This window comes from Sycon ciliatum, chromosome 4 (genome assembly GCF_964019385.1).
Source record: "Sycon ciliatum chromosome 4, ocSycCili1.1, whole genome shotgun sequence".
Lineage (NCBI taxonomy): Eukaryota > Metazoa > Porifera > Calcarea > Leucosolenida > Sycettidae > Sycon > Sycon ciliatum.
In genome coordinates, this window is record NC_088646.1 from 8,686,192 (window position 1) to 8,714,170 (window position 27,979).

At 47.2% G+C, this 27,979-nt stretch overlaps 2 protein-coding genes across 2 annotated transcripts in view; one reads left to right on the forward strand and one right to left on the reverse strand.

Moving 5' to 3' along the window:
- The window catches only part of LOC135814296 (myotubularin-related protein 9-like), a 165,544-nt gene that overhangs the window by 62,446 nt on the left and 75,119 nt on the right, over positions 1 to 27,979 (forward strand). The gene's annotated exons all lie outside the window — the stretch shown is intronic.
- LOC135814289 (uncharacterized) overlaps positions 1 to 27,979 on the reverse strand; it is a 31,303-nt gene that overhangs the window by 2,573 nt on the left and 751 nt on the right. The window contains exons 2-14 of the mRNA XM_065327388.1: positions 25,226 to 25,335; positions 24,541 to 24,600; positions 24,045 to 24,120; positions 20,285 to 20,355; positions 19,957 to 20,070; positions 14,943 to 15,250; positions 14,250 to 14,328; positions 13,606 to 13,672; positions 13,165 to 13,236; positions 12,724 to 12,901; positions 11,391 to 11,440; positions 10,377 to 10,451; positions 2,838 to 2,926 (exon numbers count right to left, since the gene is read on the reverse strand). Coding sequence (XP_065183460.1) covers positions 2,838 to 2,926; positions 10,377 to 10,451; positions 11,391 to 11,440; positions 12,724 to 12,901; positions 13,165 to 13,236; positions 13,606 to 13,672; positions 14,250 to 14,328; positions 14,943 to 15,250; positions 19,957 to 20,070; positions 20,285 to 20,355; positions 24,045 to 24,120; positions 24,541 to 24,600; positions 25,226 to 25,335 — 1,349 coding nt within the window. The remainder of the gene's footprint in view (positions 1 to 2,837; positions 2,927 to 10,376; positions 10,452 to 11,390; positions 11,441 to 12,723; positions 12,902 to 13,164; positions 13,237 to 13,605; positions 13,673 to 14,249; positions 14,329 to 14,942; positions 15,251 to 19,956; positions 20,071 to 20,284; positions 20,356 to 24,044; positions 24,121 to 24,540; positions 24,601 to 25,225; positions 25,336 to 27,979) is intronic.

The window sequence follows — 27,979 nt, forward strand, 5'->3', positions numbered from 1 at the left end:
ATCATGTACATTCTAGCGTGTGACAGACTGTAGTGATGCGGCTAATTGAATTCCATGTACACACCGCACTTGACTGCATGCAAGTAGAAACATGCAGCATGGCCATGCAGACATACAGAGAAGGGCTTGTACACACCAGTGCAGCACATGCCTGGCAAGATGGTGGCAAACATACATGTATAGTATAGGGTATCCAGCACAATACACAATAGTTGTATCAGCATGACAGTGCTGTCAAGTGTGTGAACTGCGTACAAGTGCAGGTCAGATATAGATATCCAGAAAACACAGATACACAGAAGCGCAGATATCCAGAAACATAGATATCCAGAAACGCAGTTGCGCAGAGACGCAGACACACGGAAACACAGATACAGACATACAGAGTCACAGTTATACAAACGAAGTACATGCACACAGATACATGGGAATATCAAACACAGACACACAGCTACATGTACTTGTACATGCACATACATTTTTTTAGTTTGACAGCATATTACAAGGCGGTGATCAAACTAAAAACATGTTTCTACAATACAAGGTTTATCTAATACTGTACAGACATGTAGACCAAAGACACACAGAACTAGCATGACTTGGTACACATCAATATAGAACACAGAGCTGACATAGATAAAAAAAGGTACACAGAGTATGAACGTACATGACCCAGTGGATCACATACAGATACACACAAACATTGCAGACACACAGAAATGTATACACGCCAGGTACTTTGCCTTCTTGCAGCAGCATAAGACAAGAAACATGTAACTTTACTTTGGGCAGAGGAACATCAGACGGGGCAGGGCAATATCAGACAAGACCATCACACTCGAGAAGTACACATACATGAAGTACATCCTCCTACAAACCCTCCTGTAAAGTGGAATCTTTTGTCCTACATGTGCATAGTCATTCAGAACCTTGTCTACCCACAACACACACATGCAAGATCCTAAAGTGGACACAATATCAAACTTGGCACACTTCACACAGGAAACCCCCAGGACTTTTACTTTATCGTCACACACAAGTTACAACACAACACTTCACTACTGCATCACGATGCATGCGTGGCTGGGGTCATTTTCTACACAATTCTTATTTTAGGAAAGCTGCTTGCTCCTCACATATCGCTGAAGTCACCATCACTATCTTGCAATTCTTATTTTTGACGTAAATATACTTGTACATGATAGTTGCTGTACATCGTTAATGCACCTATGGTTACATGACTGAACAGTGAAAGTACAACTGTGATAACAAGGTTGAACAGTGAAAGTATGACAATCGCTTTCTATTTTTCTTCACCACATGTTTGCATATTCTTAGATGCACATGCCCAACACAACACGTTCTGACAAGATTACTCCCCCCCCCCCCCCACCCCCTTCTCCTGACTGGTATGACGTTTTGATAGGAGGAGAACAGCATGCGTCCACGCAGATGGCCAGCAGCGATGAAAGGGAAAGCAGCAGGAGGTGAAGGGCAGTAGTCATACACCACCAGCATGGTCCACTAGCATGTCTGGCATCAGGATAAGAAGCTGAACTGAGCACAGCAGGACCACATCTCTCTGACAGCAACCAATCCCATGCACGCACGATTAGAGAAGAGAGCTGAGGACAAGATCTACCCGCCAAAAAGTGCCTTTTAGGTGACTTTGACCTTGAAAACATTTGCTTCCACAAGAGAGTATAGCACACTGACTTGCAGCAAATAACTTAGAGCCATCTAACTGCTCAAACTCTCCCTTTTCAGGGTGCCCCAGAAAGAACCGTTTCCAAGCCATCGGCTGGTGCAATGTTGCACTGAAAAACAACTAAGCATAATGTAACAGTAAAGTTCGCACGTTTGCGTTACCACTGGCTATACAATTGCACTGTGAAAAAATGGTACAAGGTACACATAAACGTGGCCAGTCAGCATCTCTCTGGGGGTTCTAGAGACACAAATCCTCACTAGGAGGGAGCACAGTAGAATTCTCCGTACCATGGGCTCTGTGTGTCTGGGCACACACATCAGATTCTTATCACACCGTGACAGGACAATGACTGCAATTCCATGCTGCTGCTATGCACGTAATGAAGCAACACCAGACCACATCAAGGTGTCGAGTGACACTGGTATTCTTCTTCAAATGGATAACACAGCCTCACAACACGGATACACTGTATCATGCACTCCAGTTGCATTCTTTCCCACGACAACGTGATACGGAAACGGACTGTCTGCTGTACGCCTAAGACGCCCATGCCAAACTTAGAGAGATGTGAGAGGTGAGATAACACAAACAAAAACCTACATACACCAGTAGTACGCAGACCACATGGTGCGGAGAAATGAAAATAAGATAGGAGCGACCAAGGGAATACACAACCTACTTGAAGTACCAGTATCCAGTATCCAGTACCCAGTATCCAGTAACCGGGGCTAGCAAGTGAAATACAGTGAGCTGACATCATCTGGATTTCCTTTTGCGCCGTGCTGCTTTGTGTGCTACATGTACAATTCATTACAACACACGTACATTGAGCTGCCGCCGTTATTCGGGACGCTGCTGATGATCAACTTGGTCTTACTTTAATGCGCTCATTTTCGGTTTGCTACAGTACAGGGCTTGGAGACACCGTGGATAGACGCTTGCTATGTGCTAGACTACAGTTACTTGAAGCACTAGTAGACAAACACGATAGCGCATGCGCGCACACGCATACACATGCACAAAGGCATGCCCCCCCCCCCCACACACACACACGCACACACAAGTAGGAGCAGAGAGCATCACACAGGAATGGCCACGGCCCCATATCAGAGAGTGTCAGACTTACAGTGTTCCGTATCCGGTGTAGCGCTGGCCATTCTGATCAAAGTAAGCCGTACAGCCTTGAGAGATCACGACCAACTTGTCCAAAAGTAACTGTGCAACAGGCGTCATAATCACAGCAAAACCCACATAGTTTAGTGTTACATGGCTGACATTACATCCCACGAACACCCTGAATGATTACATCCCACGAACACCCTGAATGATTACATCCCACAAACACTCTGAATGCCTGTAAACATAATACAGTACAATCCTGTAGATCATACAAGCACTATGTCCAGCCCATTCAGCTACTGCACTGTCAGTAGTTTTGCTCACCACTGCCACAGGAAATATGTCACTAGGTGTGTCAGTTAGTACTGCCCTGGGGTGTCAGGATAGCTAGGACTGGGATGCTTCACAATATAATATGACATTGTGTTGTGGAGCATCCTAGTTATGTAATACAATTTGGTGCACATTTCACTGATGCCACAGACCTGGTGGCATTGATGTACTGATAATATCATCAACATAATCCCCGAAATCTGAGCTGATACACACTATTATGCAGCGAAGGCTAAGAAGAACAAGCAATGGCGTCGAGAAGCTGATCGAATTACAATTAGAATGACTGTAATCAAGAGCAAGAAGAAGGCATGAATGCCCAACATAGTAGTAAAGAGAGTGACAGAAGAAATTAGATGTGTCTCAACTCTCAAGTGTTGGCCAATACAAGGTAAACACAATATCTGCAAAGGAGTAAGCAATAGCCATAGCAATTGATGAGAATCTGTAACTTGAGCCTGGCTCCAAGCTGGACCAGCATGCCTGAGTGTGAGCAAGGGCATGTGGCTGTGCTGCACTGCACTGCATGCTGTCATCATGGAAAGCATTGGAACAATGGTGTACACCAGAAGAATGCTGCATCGTTTCGTTGGAGGGTGTGACTGTGACTGCCTCCCAGTGTACACATATAAGGCTGGATTTGTGGTGACATTAATGCAAATGAGAAGTAATTTCCAGGTATCTTGCAGCTTCATCTGTAGAAAGTAGTTGGGTGGATACACCCATTCCCAAAGCACTGCACAGGAGCAAACCAATTCCTACCATACAACGTTTCGGCAATATTGCCATTATTAGGTGTGAATGAAACAGTGATGCCAAAAAAACCGCTCCTTTTTGGCCTGCATGGCATCATTTTATTATTCGTACATGATGATAGCAATATTGCTGAAACGCATGGTAAGAATTGGTTCGGTCCTGTGCAGTGCTTTGGGAATGGCGCAGAGTATCCACCCAACTACAAGTACATTTTCACCAGTTGTAGTCTTTGGGGTGCCGAGTCGAATTGTCTTGGTCCAAGGAAGCTGAGACGCTCCCTTCCTCCTTTATTCCCAATCGAACTCGCCACTTCCACCAACACTTTTGGACGCTGACTCGACTGGTTTTGGTCCGAAAAGGATGCAGCGTTCGGCCCTTATTCCCAATCGAACACGGTTGAGTAAGTGGTCACGTGCTCGTGGGTGCACCAGTCGCCCGTGCCTGTAGGCTACAACTTTCACACCAATGTTCAACTCAAAGGTTCAAAGGTTCAACTCGAGGGACAGGAACGTGCCCAAACAGGCGGTAAGTTGTAGCCTGCAGGCACGGTGACCAGGTGACTGGTGTACGCATCAGCACGTGACTGCTTATTCAACCATATTCGATTGGTAATACGGGCCGAACGCTGCATCGCAGCCTTCTCAGACCAATACCAGTCGACTCAGTGCCCAAAAGACTACAACATATGGGCCAATCGCAGTCATCTGTGCTTTTTGCAAGTAAGAACGAAATGGCGCTTTTAGTGACATTTTGCATACAAATCCCCGTCTAGTAGGGCGCAGTCACCCAGTTTCAGTGGAAGTGGCGAGTTGGATTGGGAATAAAGGAGGATTACAACTGGTGAAATTTGGATTTTAGGCTTAACTTTCCCTTTAAGACAGACTCCACATTAAATACAATCGGGACTATAAACAACAAGGAACACATAGCAGATGAAGGAAATAGGAGAAGGAAGAGAAAGACTTTCAACAAAGCTGGAAGACAGCACATTGAAACAAATACTTGTACACAACCCAGCCATGTGTTACTAAGAACATTCCAGTCCACGAGGAACTCAGCAGAGCGTGACAACCTATCTTATCCAGAACAGGAAAAATGTACCACAACTACAACATGTACTACACCCAGCCTACAGGTGCTTACGAAGTAAAACAAGAGAGTCCTGGGGCGATATGATTATGTACGCACATGTACATGTACATGACAGGATCTAGGGTCTGATTATCATACCAATGACTACTTAGCTAGCACAGTAAGGACACTAACTGGAACAATTATCAGCCAGAGGGTGTCCCAACATGGATTTAATTTGGTCATAGTCAATGATAGCCCAGGATTACATGCTAATACGCAAGCTTCAATAGTTGCCTCATCATCAGCGACACACACGCACACATGCATGCACGCACACACACAAACACTGGACTGTACTGTACTTGCTCACTGCAAAAATAGGTCACGTGGGTCTCACGGGAGAGGGGAGAGAGGAACTGAAAAGGAATCTTAACACACACACACACACACACACACACACACACACACACACAAACACACACACACACACACACACACACACACACACACACACACACACAAGCATTTCTTCCCATTGGCCTCGGCACAAGGCCTGATCCAGTGCCACAGGGAGATACAGTAATGCAGTATTTTTTCTGGTGGAGAGGATCTTCAAAATGTGACCTAGCACCACGCTAGCTAGGCTGTGGCTTGGAGGGTAGGGAAAAAAAGAGCAAGGACGGTCCAACTGGCACACGCCTTTAGCCTTCACTAAACAATAATGGAGTCAGTATGGGCCTTATTACTAGTATGATTTAGTGAAAGTCAGGAGGTTACTCAGCAGCAGCAGCAGCACTTGGTAGGGAGTTGGGAGTAGTAGGTAAGGTTACATATACTATACCCACACTTGAAAAGCTATCAACTAACAAGTGTCACTTTGGCAAACAGTTGTACTTAGAAGTACATTACTCCGGTAAGTAACTTGGCTAGTAGTAAGCATAAAGCAAGTTTCATAGGGCGGTACATGACATTGTACTGGCACACTATCACCCTGGGTGTTGTATGTGATTAGTATTCACCGCTACTACTTTTCAATCTCCAGACTGCTAGGTGTTCCACCATGTTTGGTCTAATCAGCGGAGCTCGGAGTGGCTGCAAGGGGGTCAGTCATGTACTCCAAAGTACAAGTGTACAGGTACATGTACTACAGTACATACACCCAATGTTGCATGTACAGTACATACACCCAATGTTGCATGTACAGTACATACACCCAATGTTGCATGTTCCAAGCCATGATGGCGTGTGCATTGCTCCCTTTCTAGAACCTTCTTTGGGATGCATGGATAAAGCTTAGCAGGGGTCCTAATGGGCATGCCACTCAACACCGCTGGGCCTGTGTGTTCAATGACACCCCATGGAGATACAGCTTGATAGGGAATCCATCTGCCATACTATGCTTCTAGCCTCTGATCATCTGAGTAACTGAGTTACAACCTTCAATGTATGTCCATGGTCACACACACAGCCACCATACTCCTCTTCACATTGCTTGCTGTACAGTCTCAGACTCCCCGGGCACCCAATTCCAATACCATTGCAGAGAACAAACACTACTCAGCGGGTGACTCGGTGACTCACACCAGGACAAGGGCACAAGGTCAATGTGATCAGCAATCTTCCTGAACAACTGCACATACAGCTGGCTCAAGTAGTGAGTATGTAGTACAGGCTAGAGGCTACACACACACCTCATGTCCCGACAGTCATCACACACAATGCCCATAGTATGCTGACAAAAAAAAAGAAACAAAAAAAAGCTAAACCGCCAACGACATCTCTCCAATATCTGCCTCCAGCTAACCTGTATGATCTACGGGCATACTGGTACCCACACATACGGGCATACCCTTCAAGTCTTGATCTCTACATGCTAGGATTCCCTGGCCTGCACGCATACATGTACTCTCACACACACACGCGCACATAAAACGAATGGGAAAACGGATTCAAACGGACACTCCGAAAAAAAAGCACACTACGGCAAAGTATGAACTCGGATGGAGAGCCAAGGATTATTTATAAAAAGTAAAAAGGACCAAGGAACTACAAGTTACACTATAATTCCAAGTTGGAAGGCTGTTGGAGTGCGCATCCAAGATGTGCTAGAGCTGTTAGCCCGTTAGTTGTAGAACGTCAGTACCGTCGGTCAGTGTTGTGCAATGTTATCGCACGAGCTGATTGTTTAGTAACTGGTGGTGTTAGTGGACATTATAGTGTAACTTGTAGTTCCTTGGTCCTTTTTACTTTTACGGCAAAGTAGATTTGGAATAAACTCGTACCGTATTATCTCTATTACAAGCACAGTCTCTTGTAGAAGCGCAGTCTCTATTATAAGCACACTCCAGGAGAGCTTTGAAGATATACAAGCCCAGTCTCTAATATAAGCGCAGGGCTTATAATGGAGATCTGTACTCATCATGCGCGTACATGTTTGACGTCATACGGTATCACGTGCGTGCCTGATGTGTCACGAATCCGCGATCCTGGGCTCGAAAAGCGATGTGAGCGGGACAAACTGTCACTGTGCAGGGAGTACCGTACGAGGCTTATGATTTCTCTCTTTTCTTATTTAGCACTTTCGGGTGTTAATGTTTCATGTTTTGCATTTCGCACTATTTTTCAGAGCATTGTGTTACTTCTACCCGTACAACAGCCCTTATAAATAGACATGTAGTACCGGTAGGGGTCCTGTAGCTGTTCGAAGCGAAACAAAAGTTTGAAAGTTTGTTTGCAAACCCCGGACTCTGCACCAGTCGTTTGACGTTTCCCTTTCATCATGAACGGACATGGACAAGCTCTTGCTGCTTCTTCAGCATCGGGAAAGAAAAGAACTGTTATTCCCATGAAGAAAAAGCTCGAGGAAGTGAAATACGCCGAGCAGACCTCCAGCTCCGCTGCTGCGACAAAATTCGGTGTCAATAGAAAGCTGCTGCAGAATTGGAGACGAACGAAGACCAAAATCGAGACAGCTGTGACGAGTGGTGGTTCAAAGAAGATGAGGCTCGGCCATGGAGGTAGTAAACAAACATATCAATTAGTGAACGAACGCACTCGAGAGTGGATTCTGGAAAAGCGACGCCTTCGACAGAGTGTGTCACGCCAACTGATTCGCCTGCAAGCGAAAAAGATCGCGAAAGAGTGTGCCGACTGTCAGGGCTTCACCGCTAGTTTGGGCTGGCTGGAGAAGTTTCTCCGGAGAAACAACTTCACTCTGAGAGCAACAACAACGACGTGTCAACGTCCACCGGCCGACTCTGTCGACAAAGTTTTAAATTTCGTCATGTTCCTTCGTAAGCAGCGTATCGACAATGTTTATACAGATAGCAACATCTTTGCATGCGACGATACTGCTGTGTGGTTGGACCCGATCGGTGGTAGGTGTATCGAGACGAGAGGCGCTAGGGATGTGACGGTGCAGAAACTCGACCATGAGAAGGTCCATATCACTGTCATGCTGTGCGCACGGGCGAATGGAACGAAATGCAAGCCATACATGCTCCTAAACCGCAAGCGGCCTGTCCCAGCTGTAGTCCAGAAGTTCTCCGGCCGACTGGTCATGTCATGGGCTGGCAGAGTATGGATGGATAACAACCTAACAGAAGACTTCCTTCGCCGCATCCTTGGCCCCCTCTGGTTCCATAAGCGCCTTCCAGTATGGGACTCATTTCGTTGTCACATCTCCCAGGACACAAAGACAGTGCTACAAGAACTGAAGGTGCACCAGGCAGTGGTCCCAGGAGGCTGTACAAAGTATGTGCAGGCACCTGACGTATCCTGGAATAAGCCATTCAAGGCGGCCATCTCCAGGCTCCATGAGGATTGGATGGCTGATACTAGTGATAGCACCGAGAGAGAGATAATCAGGGGTGGCAACCCTCGCCCGCCACCAATCGAAACCTACCTTCAGTGGGTTCTGGATGCCTGGGATAGCTGTTTTCATTTCTTGTTGGCTGAGTTTTACGAAATAAACAAGAAATGTTGTTCTTTTCGAACGAACAGATCTGGGACCGAGGTCCGACAGTTTTGGGCGTACTGGTATGCCGCAGTTCCTCATCTTTCGTTTTCTTGCTTTGCAAGCTGGTTGCCTTTTTTTTCTGGACTCCCTTGATTTCATCATTCGTTGAACCGTACCTGCCTTTCCGTTATGCCTCCAAGGAAATCCAAGCCCCCCTCGGCAGCACAGCTGGTACCTCCAAGGAGAAAATCCAAGGCCCCCTTGGCAGCACAGCTGAGCGTGGAGCTCAATGCAATGAGGGAGAAGTTTGAGGCGGAAAAGGAAGAGAGCGCCCTGAGAATCAGGCTCCTCGAGGGCCAGCTGGAACGGGGAAACGAGTCGTCCTCGTCCAAGCGTAAACGTCGTAATGTTTCTGTATAGTCGTCGTCTTCATCGTCTTCGTCATCATCTTCGTCATCGTCATCGTCTTCGTCATCAGATTCGTCTGATTCGTCAGACGACTCCCGCCGGAAGAGAAAAACCAAAAAATTCCAAAAATCAAAGAAGTCACGAAGATCCTCCACCTCAATGTCAGCGCGAAAGTGGAAGATAAGATTGTATGAAGTGCAGCACGGCCTGAATGAGCAGCTGCAACGTCAACTCAAGAGAACCAGGCGGGACCTGCGGAAGCTGAACGGTGGCCGGAGTCTCTCTAAGAGGCTCAGAAGAGGTGAGTCGTTGCTGTCTGCTACACAAGAATGGTTGGTGGTGGCGGATGTGCATGGCTACGAGGCGGCCAGCAGGTTTCAAGAGGGAGGGTGAGCTGGTCGACATCATGTCGTCCTCCGAAAAGTCGAAAAAGCTGATCTCATTCGTGACTTGTTCAAGGCATGTGGCAATACCAACAGCATCGATGGATCTGAGGACGAGCTCATCCACTGTTTCAAACCACACGGACCGATTCCGAAGGGCCTCCAGACTCAAGGCATAGTCACTGGAAGCAGTGCATGCTCCAGATATTGTCCCTGAGGACGAGCATGACGAGCAGCAGGAGCAGCTGATGGTGGTGGAGACCACAGCAGACACACCCGCTGTGTCTGGTGGTGATGTTGACGACGATAACAGTGGCGGTGATGGCAAGAGCAGCTGTGACGATGATCTCTTGGACTAGGTGTATGGCCATTTCTCACATCCTGCTTCTTCACATGATTGCAAGAAACAAATGCATTCACGACACCTACTGTACTAGAATAATGGTCCTGGTACCGGTCTAATAAAAAGATGTTTCACCAATGCACATGTACGAGATGGTTGAAAATTACAAGCCCGGTCTCTTGTAGAAGCCCGGTCTCTAATATAAGCCGGGGGGTCCGGACTGGTTGAAAAATATAAGCCCGGAGCATATAATGGAGATACTACGGTATGTGGATATGTGCTGACACTCACCTTAGCAGCGATGGAACAGCACAACACATTCATGGCCATCAGCCAGCATACCCAGGGTTCTTTACTGGACAAAAGCTGCAGTAGTGCAGGCAAAGAACACAGAATGAACGCCAGCACTATTAGCATGGGGAAAGACCCACGTACCATCGTATCCATTGCCAAAACTAGAAAGCAACATGTGCATGGCTTGTCCATAACCTGAGATCCCCGATTCAAATCCGCATAGTGGTTGCCACCTCAGAAGGAATTACTAGAATCTGATGTTGAGCAACCAGCCGAGGCAACAAATGACGGCGTACTAGAACTTGCACATAATCATTACACAATAGTCATTATACAATGAGTTGGTGGGAGTTGATGTACATGTACCTTGATCATTACAAGTTGTCAGTTTTGTGCATTTATCCGTTCTTAGACGTTCACGGAATCACCTACATCTAGGTTACATTGCAGTATCTTCTGAGAGCAATATCTACAGACCGGGAACAGCTGGTTCTTCACCACCAGCATAGCTTGACCTGAGTGTGGGGAATAGTCAAGCTGAAGATGTCGCAGCTGCTGGTTACGCTATGCCAGCAAGTAACAAAGGTTACGACACAGCCAACACAGCATGCTTTGTTTTCAGCTGCAATCTCCACTGTGCGTGCAGTGGGCGATGGGATAGGTAGGAACATGGCTACACCTCACAGCAGGTAGCTGTCTGATCACTAGCCTGTCTGGCTGCATGTGTTACTGTCTGATCACTAGCCTGTCTGGTTGCATGTATACAGACTGAAAGGTGCTAGTATCTAAATAATTCCTCGGAGACAAAAATGCTACAACCTAGAATCTAGCACCTGAAGTGTCTCTTTCTAACTGTTTTGGTATCTTAATGGGTGACCATTTATATTAGCTTGCCGGTGGGTCTATACTCCACAGCTTGGACTATGATGCACGCACGCACACACACACACACTCACACGCACACACATACACACACGCTTTAAAGTGTGCAGAACAGTGTGCATTGCTTACCTGAAAGACCTGGGGGAAATTGCTTGCTGGATAGTTCTTGTATAGCAAAACTGGAGAGAACGCACGGGAAAAAGAACGGTCACAAAGCAACACAGGCAGACAAATAAAATTAGCCTCTCGTATCAATCGAGTAAACGGAATAGCATGACGGCTTTCTGATTAATTCGCTGCTTGGGATCCAGGTTGAACAAAAACAGATGTGACATACATGTATGACTTCCTCAAGGGTGGTGACGTTCCTGCGGATGCGGAAAACTCGGCTAGAGGAGTCTCACGCGAATCGTGATTTTTGCACTAACATGAACAAAGTGCTGGTCAAAACAAAACAAAAAAAATTTAAAAGTCCGGACGAGAGCAACACACTGCCATTCAGAAAATGGCATAGTAAAACAAAAGAGGGTAGCAGTTTCCAAGCTTTGATAAAAGGTTACCGTATTTCCACAAATAGTAGGCCGGTCTACTATTTTTTCAACCTTGTCCTAACCCGGCCTTATAATCGAGGACGGTCTTGTATTCAAGGACGGTCTTTTATTCTTTCAACCCAGTTTGACCCCGGTCTTCTATTTCTCGCCACACAGTTTTACCCCCGTTCTTCCATTTTCTTCTACACAGTTTGAGCACGGTCTTCTATTTTTAACACCAAAACAAAAACTCATTTAGTAGACCCGGTCTTCTAATCGGAGACGGTCTTTTATTTTTTCAATCGCCCCCTGCCCCGGCGTTGTATACGAGGACGGCCTTTTATTTGCGGAAATACGGTATTCCCTAGTCACATAGCCAGTCCCACAAGTGATAGATCCTGCAGGAGATCATCACATGATCTTCAAGGCTGCAGCTCTCCAGTGACCCAGTCGCCACATAAATTGATCCCATATGTGATTAGCCATGTGCTCAGGGACCGGTGCGGCCAAAGCGGCACCAACGATTTCATCTTGTGAATTTTTGAAGCAATTAAATATGGGCTATTTGAGCCCAATTTCCAAAACATTTCCAGGCGGACGGCCCCCAGACCCTCCACCTATTCATGTCCGCAGCAATGTTGAATACCTTCCGACACCTCTGTTAGCCATGTGCTCGGGGAACAACCTCTACGCCATCGTAGTACACAGGCTGGACTATGGGTACAGTGGCAGTGCTAGTGCAGGGCTAGTGCAGGGGTACGGGTGCAGGGCTAGTGCAGGGCTAGTGCAGGGGTACGGGTGCAGGGCTAGTGCAGGAGTACGGGCGCAGGGCTAGTGCAGGGGTACGGGTGCAGGGCTAGTGCAGGGGTACGTGTGCAGGGCTAGTGCAGGGCTAGTGCAGGAGTATGGGTGCAGGGCTACACTGCACTTACATCTGTATCCACCAATGCAAAAGCTCAGGTTGGTCAGGACCAGCGTCATCAGCAGAAAGACAAACAGGCGCATGTTCAGATAACCAACGCAGCGGTTGAGCCACAGGCAATGGTGGTCAAAGTTCTCCACGCACACTTCACATAGCCGACAGTGCTTCGTAACTGGAGGAGGGACAATCTGAAATCAAACATGGCAAGAAGATAACAGTCATAACACAGAGAGAACATTGAACATCATCCGCTTCAAGTTTGAGTCGGAGTGTATGACTCCTGCAAGCAAGTGGGGAGCCTCACGAAGAGTGTTTTAAAATACCATCAGGCAGAGTCTGCTCATTTAGCGGCGGGATGAGAGCAAACAGGTTATGACAACTCTTGAGAACGTCATGCTCTAAGGAAATCTTCAGGTGACAACGTCAGCAGTCAGCTGGGAACACGGCTTACTGAGCATTTGCTGCAAAACTTCAGCTGGGCAACCGTGTCTGTGGAGATGTCTCCAGCAACATCCTCAATAGCCTGAACACAGGTTAAAACAAAACAAACAAAAACAAAACAAAAACAGGAAGATGTTGGTAAGGGCAGGCGACGAGACAATCAAGTACTTTTGATTTCAAATCTACAGCAGGTGTTGAGCTGGTGGCAGACTTCTTTTCAAGAACGTACGCGGATGGTGCAAAACAGTGCATGTTTTAGCGCTCCTTTATTGCTTTTTCGGATGAATTAGGAGGACCATCCTGGACGAAAAGTGGTACAACCCTGGTCGTACAGTGTGTGACGGCCCTGAATGAAGTCGATGGGGAGTAGCATATCAAGAAGGAAAACCGGAGAAAAACAGGAGAATGAGAATTATTACATGTACATGTGGTATCGTGTACCCATACTTACATAAGGCGTGCCATCCTTTTTCAAACAGGGGTCTTGACAGAGGCCAGGATCTTGACGTAGAATTCGCCTACACAAACCAGCAAAGGATATACCGGTATAGTCTTTTGGTAATGTGCTATTCAGAAAAGTTATAGGCTAAAATCCACGGGAACGTACATGAGAGCTCCAAGAAGGGCAAACCACGCACGCACGAACATGCATACACACCCCCACACACACTCACACTCTCACACACACACACACACACATACACACCCACCCCCACCCCCCCCCCCCCCCACACACACACACCCACACCCACACACAAGTGACACACACATACACACAGGCACACACACGCAGGCACACACGCAGGCACACACACACACACACACACACACACACACACACACACACACACGCACCCACCCACACACACGCAGGCTATCATTGATACCCCAAATCCCAGACAACAGCTGTCCATGCGAACAGCAGAGTCACGCCATTCTTCGTTACATGCACCACCACCTGTACGTTGACAGACACTGCTCATGGATGCATATAATGTACGACAGAACTGTGTGGGTGGCACTCCTAAGCGATCCACACCATCACTTTCATCCAGTCAATGACAGTGACTGACAATCATATCTACGGATACTCACCAAACGACAATGGAAATTAGAGCTGCAACTGACCAGTTGTAGATAACACCGAATGAGAGACCCTCATGTTCATAGAACACTGCAGCACAGAATAACAAGAACAATGCGATGCAGTGGCATAAGGATGGAGCAGTGAGGCTGCAACTCAAAATGTACACGCTCATAACACAATCTTTGCTTTTTACTTCAAAGTACATCCACTGCCGCGGCTGCAATACAATAAAAAATAAACCGAGCAATGAGCCCGAAAGCGTGCCATTTGGACTCAACCCATCATTCGGAGAGCACTCAAGTACACATTATGAATAAAACACACAGCATAATAATGGTACAGCAGTAGAAAAAGGATACAGACAACTGGGTAGGCCTGGATTTCAAACAAACAGCACTACACAGTGTACATGCCTACTCCTCCTTTTTCCTGATTATTCCATTAACCGGACTCTTGTCTCGAAGGTGAAGCAAGTAGCTGGGAAAGGGGAGTTAGAGTATATCACTAAACAACAATGACAATGCAGTGAAGACATTGATGATTTCTCAATTTGGCAAGCAAAACTCTGAAATTACAGCATGCGCACCACCATTTTCTCTCTACTGGAATGAACAACACATGTAGGGCTTATCGTAGCCAGTGTCACCAAACTTTCCACGTGTCCCTTTCGAGCACACTCCGACACGCACTGTCCCACCTACCTGGACTAAGATGAGCAATGAAGCAGAGCAGCGAGTGAAAGACGCCAGCGAGGAATGTGCCCAGCATAAGCGGACTCGGCCAGCGGGATACGTGGTTGACACGTGTCATGTCACGGAACGCTCGCACGAACGCCACCGGCGCCAGGATGGCGATGAAGAAGGTCAAGTAGTCAGGGAGATGGCACAGTGCAATGATGAGCAGGGTCATACAGACAGGCGTGAAGCTCAAGTGCAGCAACCAATGGTACCACGCATGGTACATTCCCATCTTCACCCAGGTCAATAGCTCAACAGCTAGCGTCTTACTTCTGCACAGCAAAGAACACAACCACCCACAGAAATGTTCACACACACACACACACACACACACACACACACACACACACACACACACACACACGCACGCACACATGCAGACAGACATGCAGACAGACATGCAGACAGACATGCAGACAGACATGCAGACAGACATGCAGACAGACATGCAGACAGACATGCAGACAGACATGCAGACAGACATGCAGACAGACATGCAGACAGACATGCAGACAGACAGACAGACAGACAGACAGACAGACAGACAGACACACAGACACACACACACATCATGTCATGAGAAAACAAACCAAGAAACAACATGTGTAAAGTCTCACTCGCGTATGGGTCTACCCGTGTGTATGTGGCCTTTGTGGAGCATTGTTTCTGTGTTACGCATGTGCTGGCTAGCGAAATGCAACACTTTTGTCCGGGAGCCAAGCTTCAAAAAGTGACGGTCCGTGTCGGGCGAGATCGAGTAAAAAATCTCTCCAGCAATGGGTTATGGGTCTATCAGAGAAGGGCTTTTGAGTTCTTGGCCACCCCAAAGCTGTGCACGGACATCGGGAGGACGCATTTTGTTAGACGAGCAAAATTCACAATTGTCAGGCATTTGGGCGCAAATATTTTCGTTCTCAGCCGACTTCCACGTTTGAGAAGTAGATGCGTACGTTCAAAACTTTATAATCAGTGACTACTTCTGGTAGTTTAAGCACTCTCAGCGCTAGTACATCGAGCTGTCCTAGTGTCTGTGGTTCTCGTAGCCATGGTTGACAGTTCAATCCTTAAGCTCGAAGTTGCACTGATGAGGCCTCATTGGCCGAAACAGTCTGGCTGTCTGCATCATTGAGTAATCAGTGACTGTGCACCAGTGCAAAAGATGACAACGCTGCAATGGAAACGCTATCTATCCGATGGGCAAACGAAATGACATTGATTTCCGTCATCAACCGTGACTGGAGAGCTAGCGAGACACTCCCACAAAAGCTGAAACGTGACCAGAAAGCTATTTCGTCAGTGAAGAAGGACGGCTTCCAGTTCACTGCCCCTGCACCTGGGACATCCTTGTTTACATGCACCGCTGTTCCCGAACTCACCAGCTCCCATGAGCAAGCTGACACGCGGCTGCTGTTTGCACGCTGCTCACGTATTCCAAGGTCAACTACACGTACCAGTTACCTGTAGCTGCTATCAGTTCCCCCGACACAGATGTTGTGGTGGTGGCAATTGCGTTGTGCCACGACTTGCAGGGAAAGGTGATTTTCAAGACAGGACGCTAGCAGCAGCGCGCATGTTTGGTGGACATCAACAAGATAGCTGAAGCACTGGGCAGCTCTACTTGCCGCACTATGATCGGTCTCCATAGGTTCTCCGGATGTGATTCTGTGAGTGCATTCGTGGGGAAAGGAAAGAAAGCTGGTCTGGAGCTGGTGAAGAAAACCGCACAAGCCTCTGAAACAATGCAACATCTCGGCCAGGATTTCAGCCTCAGCAATGACCTGGAGAAGAGCTGTGAAGCGTTCACGTGCCTACTATACGGGGATAGTAGCACCTGTGACGTTGGTAGTGTTTGCTATAACATGCTGTGCAAGAACACAACCACCCCGCAAGGGATGCTTCCGTCATCGGCTGCTCTCAGGCAGCATTCCAGAAGGGCAAATTACCAATCTACTGTCCGGTGGCACGCCTTCCAGCCAGAACCAGAAGTCGAATCGCCCGATGGAAACGGTTGGCTGATGGACAAAGGTGGCAAGCTCTCTGGCAATGTATACGCTGCCTGTGAATGCTAGTGGGGATTAAACATGGCTGACTGCATGGCCAGCATGAAGCACCACTGTCACTACCCATACCTGAAGAAATGATTGATTTGATTCTCTGCTCCTATGAAATAAAGCTGTGCGGACCCTGGCTAGCACCAGACGTTACTGAAGTAACGTCTTTTGCATAGCTACGGGAACTAAAGGTAAGTTGACGGTTAACTGGACTGAGCAGCAGCCAGCACCCAAGCAATTGCTCAGCATAATCAGTTGCAAGTGCCGCAAAGGATGCAGCAATGGACGCTGCTCATGCAAGGTGCCATCGCAACCTTGCCCAGATGTCTGCCGATGCAAGGCACAATGTGACAACCCTGCCAACATCATCAGCACAACTCCGCAACAAACAGATGCCGCGGATGGCAGCGCCGCAGGTGTTGAAGCCATGGCTGGATGACTGTGATGTGGAGGATGCCCATGATGACCTCCATGAAGACAATGGTCATAATTCGGACGAGCCAGCACATAATCCACCAAGCTCGGGAACCAGTGACACCAGCGGTTCAGATAGTTCGGACAGTGAACTCAGTGCACACTCTGGGCCTGAGTCTGATGTAGAGTAATTGTTACACTTCTAAATATTAGAAGGCAAGACAAGTTTCACAACACGGATAACTTGAGATGTCATGTTGCCTCGCTGTGTAGGAGCTTGTGTTGATGCATGCATCTTCAAACTTTGTTCAAAGGATGCACAGTACTGATGTGCTACTGTCATAGAATTACTCTTTCCTTATCATCCAAAACAATAATAGACATACTTATATTGGGTGTAAAGGGGTGCAAAAAGTGAGAAATCAAACAAAACATGGACTATTTTAAAATGATTTTGCACTTTTTGCACTCCTTACACCAGATTATTGTGCGAGTAATAAGTACTAGTATTCATTTCGCACATACTACTTGTAATCTCTTTGTACACTTTTTGTGGGAATGGTGACGTCACATGCCATATCTATGGCCTTTCTCTATCAAAATGCATGTGATTCAGAGTTACGGACATTTCGAAGTTACGGGCAGTGCCCAGTCCCAGACCGCCCGGATAAACGAGGTAGGAGTGTACATAAAAGAGTGGATGAAGCATGAACAGAATACTCCCGTGATCTAGAACAGCTGTCGTGGTACATGTCCGTATCAAGGATACATCCCTAAGCTGCTTCAACACACAACTCTCCGTCCAATGGTTGACTGGCATTAAATCGAGTATAGTGATGTAAGTAAAGCACTAGTTACTGGTGAAAACAATCGCCTTGATGGAGACTGACAGTTGCCACATGATCTGCCTGTCACCATCAGGGTGGACTGGTATGTCGCAGTTTATTATTGTTTATAAGAAAGAAAAAGGACCAAAGAGCTAAAAGTTACGCTACAATGTCCACTAACATCACCAGTTACTAAACAATCAGCTCATGCGATAACATTGCACGACACTGACCGACGATACTGACGTTCCACAACTAACTGGCTAACAGCTCTAGCACAACTTGGATGCGTCTTTGGTCCTTTTTCTTTCTTAAAAATTAATCCTTGGCTCTCCATCCGAGTCCATTCCTGCACACCTGATGAGCCGTCTTTATTATTGTTATTATGAAATTTTTGACAGTTTACAACAGGAAACTTCCATGAATGCCTGTCCTTCTCGAAGTGAGCAATATAAAATATTTCAAAACACTTCTATGGATCACTGGCCTCGAGCGAAGGTCTCTGGTTTGAGTCCTGGTGGTGATAGTCAATTTTTTCTTCAGACTTTTCCCGTTCGCATCTTTCCCTCAAACCAATGAATACTTCTATGGACAATGTTATTTTTATGCTTCGGCTTGTCTTTCTCGTTTCGAAAAATTCACCAAATTTGGTCCTCAGCTTGAATAATGTATGCTTGCGTCATGGAAACGTGTTGATTTTGGCCATTTCCACGCTCACATAAACGGCGCAAACATTGTGAAATCACCTCAACGAAATAGTGATTGACAGGCGAACAAACCTCCTTGCACCAGCGTTGGTGCACAGCTTCGGAATGGCCAAGTTCTTAGATCGTCCTCTAGAGGCTCTTACCTAAGCATGTGCGAAGTTTCAAGTCCTCCCTCTGAAGTGGCGCATACATGTACGTCGGAAAAAAAAGCATCCTACAGATTTCGGCTCCCGTATTAATTGCAGGAAAATAAATGCCACCATATACAGTAATGTAGCGTCTCAACATGAGCACACAGATTCACAAGTTCGTGCTCACGTCGAGTGCAAACACAAACACAAACGTACAGCTTGTGTGACGTGTTGACCCGAGTACATGTATGCAGCTACGTGCATACACGTAGTGTCTTGTATTTAAAGCCTGTCTCGTATAGAAGCTTGATTTTCAAGATGCACTGGCGGCACATAAGCCTGGTTTCAGTGTTGACGTACATAGAAATACCTGGTTCGAATAGAAGCCTAGCTTGAGCAGCCGAGTCACGCAAACCGTGATTGCTTTAGTAGAAGCCTAGCTTGAGCAGCCGAGTCATGCAAACCGTGATTGTTTTAGTACAAGCCTAGCACTGGCATCGGCTTCTACAGGAATAAGCCAGGCTTTAAATACGTGATATTAGTATCATCATATTACGTTAATTAAACTACTAAAACATTCAAAGCCCAAGCTAGACAACCAGTCACCCAGTCACCCAGTCACTTGGTACCCATGTGGCATGATCTGCTGTGGCTTTGAAAGATGCAGGCATCAGCAGACCTTTCCAGCTTTGGAGTACACCACCACCATATAGCCATACAAACAGGTAAGATGGCAATATAAGAGTCACCACAACACCACCACCAGCAGCAGCAGGGATAATGGCATGCAGCATAGACACTAATAACCAGTGTACACGAAGACAAAGTAGCAGGCATGCATCGCTTACCCTGGCCGCTTTGCTCGCTGCACCAGAAACTGAGCCGTGTGTCCATTCCGATCTTCGACTTGTAACAGCTCGGCACGGTTGCTTGCGGCGCATATCAGTCGAAAACAATTAGTTCTGCAGCAGAGCACACCAGCGCAATAATGAACCATCAACAATGGGACTGTGAAAAGATACAATGCAGATCTACCGCCAAACAGTAAACACCTATCCACGTTACACCATTGTACTGTATGAATAAGCAGTGTGCACGCTACGGAAACCAGCAAGGGAAATGCATGTGTAGAGCCTGGAGTTCATTATCACTAAGCATTTGATCCAAGCCACATACCTGTTCATTGCTTGAGCTGCATAGTGGAGAGGCGTTGATCCAGTTTTATCACGTTCTGTTAGACTATACACCTTTAGCAACAGCAGAAAACAGCAAAAGCAGCTTTCAATCAGCGTGCCTTGTACGCTGCTTCAACCAGCCACGCACAATAGATTAGCTTCCCAAATTGTACTCCGAAATGTACATGTATAGTCCTTGCTTTCTGGAATCCAGCTCAGGTATGCTGGTTCAGCAGTTGAAGTGAGTTTGTTGCTATTTTTTAGCGGAGAATTCTCGGCATGGATGAGCCTTGCGCAAAGCGACACTTAGCAAAACGTCTGAATAAGACAGAAAGAATCTCCTCGAGGATTCTATTTCAAAGAGAACAACGATGTCATACATGCAAACCCAGCCAACACCGTTCCCTTACACACATGTCCAGTTTCCCTCAGTTTCTTCTCGTTTTCCTTATTTTATTGGGTTTTGCCAAATTAATCCATTGTCTCCTCTTTTTTTGTTCGAAACCGTTTATTCTTCTTTCTTTTTTTTCGTTCGGTGCCTTCCCTTTTTTGTTGATTGAAAAGACAGCACGTAGCACTGTCGCATGTTTCGCATGCTAACGTTGCTTCATGTCATGGACTCCTCCAACTACAACAGAGAAATTGTGTGTATGTTCGCCGCACTTGTCACAATTATTTGCATTTCAAACACCAAAAAGAAGGCTTTCTTTGAATACTCGTGGTTCTGTGCCATTTCTCTTAGTTCTTCAAAAATTCCTGGTTTTCCGGTAGAATACGGGGAAACCGGTGTAGTTGGCAAATATGCGATGTCCACGGCTACTTGGGTAGCCGTTGTTCAATGAATACATGGCTGCAAAGGCAAGCCACACTTCCGGTATGACCCCGCTAGTATTCCTGCTCAAGATCTCTCAGCCATGCTGGAGACATTATACTGATGTGCGAAAGAGGGACGGGACCTAGTACAAGCACAATAGTCGTATAGCTGCTCGTTCCGCTCTCTCAAGACATTTCAACGAAGTTGGAAGGCACTTCGACATCGTCCACTGTCGATAGTTCACGCAAGCCCACAAGATGCTCGATGCTGTGGTGAAAGAGAAGCAGCGTACCGGCCACCAAGCCGCTGTTGTACACAAGAAGAATATTATACGATAACGACTGGGTGGCAAAGATGCAAGAGTACTTCGGAGACGTCCTAACCACCAACGAACGGCGAAAACTGGCCATGTATGTGTGGATTACGGCGATCTCCAGTCACTCGGCTGAGCATAGTATGGACGTGCTGCTAAACATGTTCCAGGAGAAACACCTTGCTAAAACACTGATACGAACAAACCTGTGTGCAACAAGCTGATAGCCAAAATCAAGAACACAATGACGGATAGATGCATAGTAAGTTAGAGAAGAACGTCAACAACCTACTGCAACGTTACCAGCCTGACATCATGCCAAAGTTTGTACGCGATGGGGAAGCGATACCTGAGGACGCTAAGACAAAGGCCACACAAATGAACAACTTCTTCTGTGGGCTCCATTACATTGTTGGCTTTACAGAACAGGCCCAGCAGTGCCTGGTGACATGGGAGAAAGCCAGCAAGTGGCAGCTGCAGCGGCGATGGCAGTGAATCCGGAACTCTACGCCCTGTGCACACTGCATGCAAGGCTCTCGAAGCTCATTGTAACGAGCAATCCGGGAACCATACTCAGTTTAAAGCTTTTCTGACCAACCAAGGCATAACAACAGTGCCCCTAGACAGTTTCGTTCCTTATGCCACCCAGTGAACAAACCTGCACGGCCCTGAGGACTGCTCTCATCGAACGGACTCAGAAATCAGAGCACAGCCGACTCCGAGAGTTATTGAGTAGCGTAGAGCTGGGTGACTAACCCCCCAGCAAGCTTCTGCGCCGCATGCAACGCCTGCTGGGTAACAAGGTTCTGGACGCGGCGCTCTTGCACGAGCTGTTTGTACAGCGCTTGCCGCCCACGGTCCGCCTGGTGCTTGCGTCGACGCCGTCCTCTCTAGGTCTCTCCGAGCTCGGGTGCACAGCGGACAAGGTGGCCAGCCCCATCTTGCTGCTAAACTCGCACCTCTGCATTCTATGCTTCAGCATTGCAATTGCAATCGGGGTGCGAAGGCATGGTTCTGTTCAGTGGAAACAACACCGGCAATAGGTTTGCTCAGTAAATGCCAGAGCGACGACATGAGCTCTTGGATGCTGCACTCAAGGGTGCTGCTGAACATAGAGATCTGTATCGCAAGCGTTGCACCGTAGTCGAGGCACATCATCGCCAAACCATCCAGGAAAGCAGAAACAGAAAGAGGAGAAAGAGAAATGAGACTTGCTGACGAAGGAAGCGCTAACAAAGGACATCAGCAAGGTCGGATTCTGGTCGTCTGCCAAGGACGTTACTGATAAACTCACTGCTATTCCGCTGTGCTCAAGGAAAATCCAAGCACTCAAGACCCAGATTCGCTTCCGCAAGGTGGTCCTTCAGCAAACGGCGGAGGACAAACACTACTCCAGAGGTCGACAGCACGTTCGACATGTACTATGGGACAGTTGTGACTTTTTGAGCTCCGCAGTGTTTTTTAAGCCCAGTCGACACTAGGCCAGTCTGGAGGTAGGTAGAACAGGCCCCTTGACGTGACAATGTCGTCTGAGGAGTCTCCCACTGCACCAGCAGATGTAGACCTTGCTGTGATGGACAACCAGGAGATCCGGCATCTCGCCAAGAGCCAAAGATTGGAACACTCGGGGACTTTCCCGTACGCAGATAGTCAAGCTGCTGAGAGAAAACGGTATTGGTATGTCGACAAGCTCAGGTCAATCTGACAAAGTGCGCAATGGGCGCGATGTTGTTCAGCAGGCATTGGCTGATATGGATTTCTGACTTGCAATTGGAGGTGTTGTCCCTTCGAGGAGAACTGGCGGCTCTCAAAGAAAGGAACTCCCATCCCCAGGATCATGAACCTGTACAAACTAGCACACCTGAAACTCATCCCGTACAAGTACAACCGCCTGCTGACTATACGCGCCTCGTTAGAAAAATGGCTGGAAACACCTCTCCCATGCAGGACTTGAACCAGACAGCTCTCACTTCTCATTCATGGTCGTAGTGAGTAGGGATCTCAGCAAACACGCTGTGTGATATCATACAAAAATCAGTGGCGCACGTGGTTGACCACGTGCGCCACTGATTTTTGTATGATATCATTCATGCGCAAAGGTACTAGTACATAGATGTGGCTAATGGGGCTTTTCCACTTGTGCCAGTAATCTCGTGAGATTTGATGTGATCCCCCCCCCCCCCCCACACACACACATACCGTTAGGCACTGCATCTGCCGCTGGGTTATTCTCGGCTATTCCGGGGGCTAGCGGCCGTCGCGAGTTCCCTCAGGAACAGAGATGAGATTTACTTTTAAGTAGGGATGGGAATACATTGTTAAAAAGAATATTTAAAAATATTCTTTTTAACAATGCATTCCCATCCCTACCACAACAAGTATATTTACAGCCATTGAGCATCTACCGTATTTTCCGGCGTATAAGCCGCACTTTAAACAGCAGTAATTCACCCCAAAAACAGCCGGTGCAGGTTATACTACGATGGTCAAATTAACGGTGATAAACAGGGTAGATGTCCGTATTTCTTAACACAAAAATCTGGGTGCGGTTTATACTCCGGTGCGGTTTATACTCCGGTGCGGCTTAAGCTCTGGAAAATACGGTACGTTAACAGCCGTTGAGCGTCTACTCACATTTTGCGCCACGAGGTAATCAACAGTCTCCGTGTACTTGGGATGCCGTGCAGCAACATGAAGAGGACTGGACTTCCTGGTGTACAGAGCACAGGCAAGCCGGAACAACAACAGAGACAAGTCACGAGGTGATCCAAAACAAACTACATGTAATACATGCCAGTGCTAAACTACACTGCTAATTAGCTAGCCATCTAGTAAAAGCTGAGACTGTTAGAAAAGGCATGCAATCATACAGATCTTTTGAACAGGTTTCCACTGAGAACTCGAGCCGTACATGTAACACATGCGTATCATCTTAACAGTAGATTCACAACAGAATCTCATCTCTCAACTGGGCAGCAGGCAATCGGGTAAGTAGCATACTAGCAGCCACACCAGCAACCATGTCAGCAGCCCCACCATCAGCCGCATCAGCAGGCACATCAGCACACACATCAGCAGGCACAGCAGCAGGCACATCAGTGCAGCAACACACTCTAAGCCAAAGTCTTACTGGTTGTCATGGACCAGGAGAGAAAGATCAGCTACATACTGCAGGTAGTGTACAATGATCCTGTGCACAAGACACATGACGCAACAATATGGCATGCTGACAGTGTAAGGACAACAACCGACCAACCAGCTTGCACATTGCTTCAAAAAATTTAATAATTATTACGAATCATATCTGGCTACACCAGAGCTGAGTTTCTGCGCCCCTGCTACCTTCCGAAAATCTTGTTCCGACTGCATTGGGTACCTAGAAAAAATGGCAGCAGTCGGTTGGGTTGCCCAATTCAAATAAAATACCAGTACTAGTACTCATACTACAGTCGTGGTCAAAGAAATCCGACCCACTTCTGTTTCAATTACATCATACGCGCTCCAAACACCTCTGAGGGCTGCAGGGGCCACATGAGCCTTGGCGCTGCTTTCGGCACGTGGGTCGAATTTCTCTGGCCACGGCTGTACTACTAGATAATCGTCCATGGCAAATTCCAAAGAAAGGGAGAGGAATGCAATTTTGCAAATGCAGACAGAATACGGATGACCTCCGCGAAGGAGTACATACAGTGAGTTGAGATAGTACATGTGCAGTGGTGCACATGGCTCCATCAGTCCATACTACACATGCTCACAGGGCATAGGCAATCTGGTACTAGTACATATAGCATGGCGTGCACGACATCACAACTTACGGCGAAGAGCTGAATGCAGCATAATGCATGCAACCACGGCCGTCCTCATCCACTGCCTCCATGTCGCAGTCATTCTCATACAAGAGATGAACAATAGACAACGCGCCAACCTACGGAAGCCAGCAAAGATCACAGACATGCAATGCTCAGTTTTAGGGGTCAAGGTAAAGTGCTCCTGGCTCTCAGCTACACCAGAAACAGAAAATAAACTCTGGTCAGCTGTATCATGACTGCACTGCTGGTGCTGCCAATTCACCACATTGGACGTGTAGCCAGGGAATCGGGAAAATTGACTCAAACTGGAAACCGGTGTCCCCAGCACTCTAGTACCGCAAACATTGGGTGATCAAACTCTAGACTGATACCTGTTTGCTATCAGCACTCTTTGTTTACAGGTAGCTTCCCGCAGCACCTCTATGATCACTACTTACAATACTATGCAGGCATGCACTTTGCAAAAGTCCTTCCCGCAGCACCTCTATCACTACTTACAATACTATGCAGGCATGCACTTTGCAAAAGTCCTTCCTAAAGCACTGACATCCCATAAAGGTATAACAGACGGCAAGGTATAGAATAGAATAGATGTAGAATGGATTTGAAACTCAAGCACGGCTGTTTAATGGTAGAATAGTGGTGGTAAAGACACACCTGGCAGAATGGCGGTAAATACATACCTCTCTCGCCCCCCCCCCCCCCCCCCACACACACACACACTCTTTAACTGCAAAGTTACAATCTGGCAAAGAGTTCCCATTCTTCTCTTTTCACCATTATCAGTAGCTGTCTCACCTTCTACGTGCCAAGTGCTAACTGATGCACCAGCCTGCTATGTATACACCAGAGATCACGAGCCATGTGTCGACTAGGCACCAGGCGCAGACTGCTGATAGCGGTGGTGAGAAAAGGAGAGCTCTTTGCCATTATTGTTACCTTGCAGCTGAGAGAGCATGCTCGGACAGCCGTGTATTTACAGCACCATTACTGCGCATGTGTCTTTCCCACCATTACTGCGCATGTGTCTTTCCCACCATTACTCTATCATTGAAGAGAGGTGTTTGAATGTGCAATGATGTTTAGTAGTGGCAGGTTGCACTTTGGCTCAGGCGAGTGGAATGAAATGTTGAGCTGCTGTCCTCCTACGAGTGCATATGACAATAGTATAGTATTATGCCAGACTTGGGTAGAATGTGCTTCCTGCATAACACATTCTGTTTCGGTGGTTCCTCGAAGTGATAGCCTCTGGTTACAACGTACTTTGAAGTACCTTTTGTTGCTTCTGGAGAAAATCTACCTGTCAAATGATTGTCAATAGGCCAAGGGAGAAATTGAAGCCAGAGTCGAGTTGTGACCGACCAATTGGGCAATTCCACCCACATTTATATTATACAGGTGTGCATGGCGAAGTGTGTATGGTGACTTTTGTGACTCGCATCACAGCAAGCATTAAAGGGGAAGTATACCCTAAAATCAATTTTTCACCAGTTGTAGTCTTCTGGGTGCTGAGTCGAATGGTCTTGGTCCGAGGAAGCTGCGACGCTCCCTTCCTACTTGAATCCCAATCGAACTCGCGCACTTCCACCGAAACTGGGTGACTGCGCCCTACTAGATGGGGATTTGTATGCAAAATGTCACTAAAAGCGCCATTTCGTTCTTATAAAAGCACGGATGACCGCGATTGGCCCATATGTTGTAGTCTTTTGGACGCTGAGTCGATTGGTTTTGGTCCGAAAAGGCTGCGATGCAGCGTTCCTCCTTTATTCCCAATCGAACATGGTTGAACAAGCGGTCACGTGCTCCTGGGTGCCCAAATCACCTGGTCACCGCGCCAGCAGGCGACAACTTTCACACCAAGGTTCAACTCGAGTTCAACTCGAGTGACAGGACTGCACCCAAAAAAGGTCAAACAGGCTAGTAAGTTGTACCCTGCAGGCACGGTGACCAGGTGACTGGTGTACGCAGGAGCACGTGACCGCTTGTTCAACCATGTTCGATTGGGAATAAAGGAGGAACGCTGCATCGCAGCCTTTTCGGACCAAAACCAGTCGACTCAGCGTCCAAAAGACTACAACATATGGGCCAATCACGGTCATCCGTGCTTTTATAAGAACGAAATGGCGCTTTTAGTGACATTTTGCATACAAATCCCCATCTAGTAGGGCGCAGTCACCCAGTTTCGGTGGAAGTGCGCGAGTTCGATTGGGAATAAAGGAGGAAGGGAGCGTCTCAGCTTCCTCGGACCAAGGCCATTCGACTCAGCACCCCGAAGACTAAAACTGGTGAAAATTTGATTTTAGGGTATACTTCCCCTTTAACCATACTCAAAGAATATGTTGAGCCGCTCGACATATTGGGCGCATATATGAGCTAGGTACAGTATTCGTGTGAGGCCAGCCCTGCCTACAGAGTAACCCAGATGCAATAAGATCGGGCGCCGAAGAACGCAAGGGCTTAAGACCAGTCAAGTACCATTCTAAAATGTTAACAACTTGAGCCATTTCGTTCTTATTTTGCGATCATGGAGAGCAACATACGATGCGATCACGCAACACGGAAAACATGTAGAAAACCATACACAGTACAGTCATGCACATACATACCGGTATATGTTCTTAAAAGTGTTCTTCGCAGCCTGATCTCACTGCACTAAGGTTTCTTCTCCCTTGCCCGATTGGGTTAGTGGGTATGATATCATATCAGGGCTTCACTGCAGTTATTCCACGCGAGGTTAAAAAGGCCACGCGCTGCGACACA